General features: G+C 36.0%; 1 protein-coding gene across 1 annotated transcript in view; it reads left to right on the forward strand.

Moving 5' to 3' along the window:
- Positions 1-2,031, forward strand: part of LOC113385682 (B-cell lymphoma/leukemia 11B-like) — a 6,854-nt gene extending 4,823 nt beyond the window's left edge. The window contains 5 exon segments of the mRNA XM_026623526.1: positions 553-1,438; positions 1,490-1,524; positions 1,527-1,671; positions 1,673-1,814; positions 1,816-2,031. Of these exon segments, the coding sequence (XP_026479311.1) occupies positions 553-1,438; positions 1,490-1,524; positions 1,527-1,671; positions 1,673-1,814; positions 1,816-2,031 (1,424 nt within the window).
- Positions 2,032-4,517: the final 2,486 nt, after the last annotated feature.

Genomic DNA, 4,517 nt, shown 5'->3' on the forward strand with positions numbered 1-4,517 from the left:
AAATATTATGGATACTTAATTAACAGAAATATCTTACCGAACAATTATTATAAATGCATGTGATGTCGATAATATTAATTATTTTTCACATGTCCGAGTTTGCTATAAATCAAGGATACAAAGTTATTTTCGCATAGATTGATGGGTGTCTTGTTGTTTGATATGCGTACAAAAGACAGCGTGTCGGACAATCGCCTTTGCATAATAACAGTTTCAATGGCTAGGACATAGCAAAACCTATTGTACTACAGGAATTGCTGTGAAGCCAATAGGTCATACTGAGGACTGAGCGTGGGTTAATATAGGTTAATATGTCTTTCAAATACCTGACAAATTAGGCCCTGTCATTAATTTTGTACAATCGATCATGTAGTTATTTGAAGGAGTGATTGTTTTCTTGAAATGTACAATAGATTACGTCATCAGCAATGCAGGGTATAATTTTCGATTTATGATTAAAATAATTTTTATAATAACATTTTAATAGTCTAATTATATCTATATGTTACCATTTTGATCGATTTTTATTAAGTAATTTTTCTTTTTTTTCAGAACCTAGTAATTATGTATGCAGCACATGCAAGCAGAGAATGCATTCCGCCTGGCGATTGCTTCAACATGTTCAACATACCCACGGAGTCAAAATCTACGTAGAGAGTTCTCCAGGACCTAATAGCAGTAGTTGCAGCAGTCTAGGCAGTACAAATTCAAGTAGTGGAAAAGCTCTTAGTGTGAACAACTCTGGGAATAGCAGTACATGTTCATCTTCATCATCAACTGGTCAACAGCCTCTGAGAATGCATCCATTACTACCACCTCCACCGCCACCAGAGCTTGCTGGTGTGGTTCCTTATGGTCTTCTTCGAGGACCAGTAGTGGCACCTCAATATTCTCGTCCGTCATTGCAGCACGATAGGTTCAGAATGGAACAATTAGTTTCTGAACAATTCAGACAACACGGTCTGAATTTAGCCGCTGCATTAGCCGCTAATTCGCAAGGCCAGCCCTCGCCCTTTCCAGTCGCGGCAGAGCGGTCACAGTACCGCGATCGATCAGCTCTGCCGGTCTCTGCTAACGCACCAAGTCAACAATCCTCTGTCGTCGGCCTTCCAATGGCCTCAGTAGGCGGAGTGCACCCAAACGAGCAGCTGGATTTTTACTCGCAGCGATTGCGACAGCTCGCGGGTACCACTAGTCCCGCGGCTGTTACGGCGGACTCGAGGCTCGCGAATCCGCGAAAGCATTCGCCGCCCTTTGCGAGCCCATCGCCATTGAATTCTGCTGTTAATAGTAATAACAATAACGATAGTTGCAGTGTTAATAACAATAATAATGAAGAGCGATGCACAAGCCGTGTTTACTCCCGACATAAAGAACCACCCCCTGAACCTGCCGAACCTATTACCACGACACCATGCTCAGCTCCTGATTCTGTAAAGTCGGAATCAAAATTTGATATTTGAGAACACTGAGAACACACGCTTATCAGGTGCACAGTTTGTGATCATTCCTGCTCCCAAAGTAGTCTGTTCGTAGACATATGCGGACGCATAGACAACAAATGCAAGATCAGAGGAAAGAACAAGTAACGCGGTACGGGAGCGTTGAAACCTTAGATGAAGATGAAACGGAAGATGAGGAGGAAGAAGAACAAGAGAAGAAGATGATGATGAAAAGCACAAGACTTATCAGTTACAAATTCCTTCTTCTCAACAGCACCAATTGCCACACAACCTCTTCCTTAACTACACTACACACCACCCTCCGTAGCTACAACGACAGCTGCTTCTCTTGTTGGAGAATTAATGGACAAATTTTGGTTTGGCTAACATTGCGCAATACAATGAAGCATACAAACAAGCCTTGCAAGAGTCCAGTGGTAAAATGATGAACGGTCTACGAGTACGAGATGATTTTAAACCATTGTTACCACACCATCACCTGCACCTCAGTTACCTTTATTCAACCCAATGCTACATCCACCATCTTCTACTGATGGAAGTTGGTGGCTGCCTGGATTGGGGCCGGTGATGCCCACCAAAATAGTGATGTGAAAAGTAAATCGAACGGCCGCTGCTATGCTTTTAAAGAAGGAACCGCGTAGAAACGATACTTGTGAGTTTTGTGTGAAGGTATTCAAAAATTGTTCAAATTTAACCGTACATAGAAGAAGTCATACAGGCGAAAAACCTTATAATGTGAATTGTGCTCGTACGCTTGTGCGCAAAGTTCGAAATTGACTCGACATATGAAAACGCACGGAAGGCTGGGAAAAGATGTATACCGATGCAGTTCTGCGAAATGCCATTTTCGGTGCCATCAACACTTGAAAAGCACATGCGCAAATGCGTAGTAAGCCAAAGCAAAGCCGGCGGCGGGCACAAAGCCGGCGGCGGGCACAGGTTACTGCCGCCAACTTTATTGTCAGCGGATGAAGACTCCTCAGCCAGCAAAGAGGCAGCATGACTCTTTCCCTGGGGTCGTTGGGGGCTTCCGCCCCCAGTGCACGCCCCCCTCGCCCCTGGGAGGATATATTAAATACATCGCGCGCTAATTTAAATCGACACGAGTTTCGGTGAAAAAATGCACTGTGAAATTTGCGTGCGGACTGATACCAAAGCCGGGCGACACCGTCATAATGATAAAGCGGTTCGACTGTTAATTTTATTATTGAAACATTGTATTTTTATTATATTATGTAATGGAGTTTTATAATATCAGTTTTGTATGTATTATTTCTGTAAAAATGTATTATAGTACTTACAATTTTTGTTGCGTTATCAAAAGTTTGGTGATTGAATGTGTGAATTTGTGAATGATTGATGTATATGAAATAAAATGTATTCCATTTTTAAGACTGAAATTGGGCTATATTTAATGGAGCTCTGGCACTTAAGACACATAATTTATTGTATTATTTTTTATTTTATTAAAAATGTTGATGTTTTGAACTGTAGACAATTTGTAGTAACTTCCAAATATTTGGATGAAAAGAATATATTCCGTACTTTTAATATTTAATTATAATCAGCAACATCGAAAGTGCGTGTACAATTTATATCATAAATAAAGCAAATTTAAAACAAGTTTTCATACTAAAAATCAAAAATTTTGTGTTAAAATGGATAATACTTTTTAAAGTTGTATGTTGCAGATTACCTGTAAGTTATTGAAATATTTATATTATTTTAATGTTCGTCATTCTAAGTCAAGTTGTTGGTGCAATATCACCTTAGATTTTAACATGGTTTTTACTATTAATTTTAACATTTGCAATTTGCCGAATTGTGAATTTACAAATCGGCATCATGCAGAGAATAAATACATAAAAAATGCTATCTTGATATTTCACCAATAACTCTTAGTTGATGTTATTAAACAAATGTCTGATACTGCGATGTATATTTAAACTATTAGATAATTTTATGTTATAGTTAAATAAATCTATTTTATATTTATAAAAATGCCTATTTGAAGGTTGCATTTTGGGTAATATATAGCATTCCCATAGCGGACCATATCTTATTTTACGATCAGAAGCGAAACGTACTTAATTATTAATTAAATATATTATAAATAAAATGACATGTAATTAAATTTTTTATTGTTTTTATTTTAATATATTTGATTTTCAGTTCTTATTATTCGTTATTAATGAGGGAGACTTATATTGCCAGTATTTCATTGTAAGTGTGTAGAACTTCTACTAACTGTAAATAGTTTTATAAAAGTGCAATAACTAGTTAAATACAAATTCTAATTGGATAGTTGAGATAAATCTCTAAAGGAGACCTAAGGTAGATTAAAACAGCATTCCTAAACATGGCCTATGTATAGAAAATGTTACGAACGATATTAATATTTAAAATAACTATTTTCAAACATATCAATATATTTTGTTTCGAATTAGGAATTTTTGACACATAATTTGGACGCAATTATTCTGGACTTTCTTCAGAAGTCAGTTGGACTCGTCGTTGCATCGAATCTATAATTGGCAATATAAAGATTTAAACTAACATACGAATTGTGAAAATGTGAACCTATTTAGTACGACAAATAGAATATAAATATTTATAATAGTGTTTTAACATATTGGCTCAACACGACTAAACCAAACAATCGATAGCTCAAGATATTTTCAGATAAAATTCATTTTTCTCTAGATAAAACAATACTTTTCCTCGAGCCCAAAATCGCTTGGTTAAATCGTGGACAGGAGTCCTTAAATTTAATTTGTAACATAATAACTAGTTAATTCAAATTTTATCAACGATTTCTGAATCAACTTTTTTTTATCTATTTTTGTTTTAATACAGTTCAATTTTTTGCCACTTGAATACTTTGCAACTAAAAATCTAAATTTGCAATTTATTTAACTAAAATCTAAAACCTCTTTCTAAATCTATTTCTATAATAGTATAAGCATGTAAAATTTTATATTCAAAATATTCCTACCCTCATGTTGAAAACAGGGTAAAATTAACAATTAACACAAATTATATATTACAACACGA

Source organism: Ctenocephalides felis, unplaced genomic scaffold (assembly GCF_003426905.1).
Source record: "Ctenocephalides felis isolate EL2017-DRISC unplaced genomic scaffold, ASM342690v1 CF-g0.4_SCAFFOLD_03571, whole genome shotgun sequence".
Lineage (NCBI taxonomy): Eukaryota > Metazoa > Arthropoda > Insecta > Siphonaptera > Pulicidae > Ctenocephalides > Ctenocephalides felis.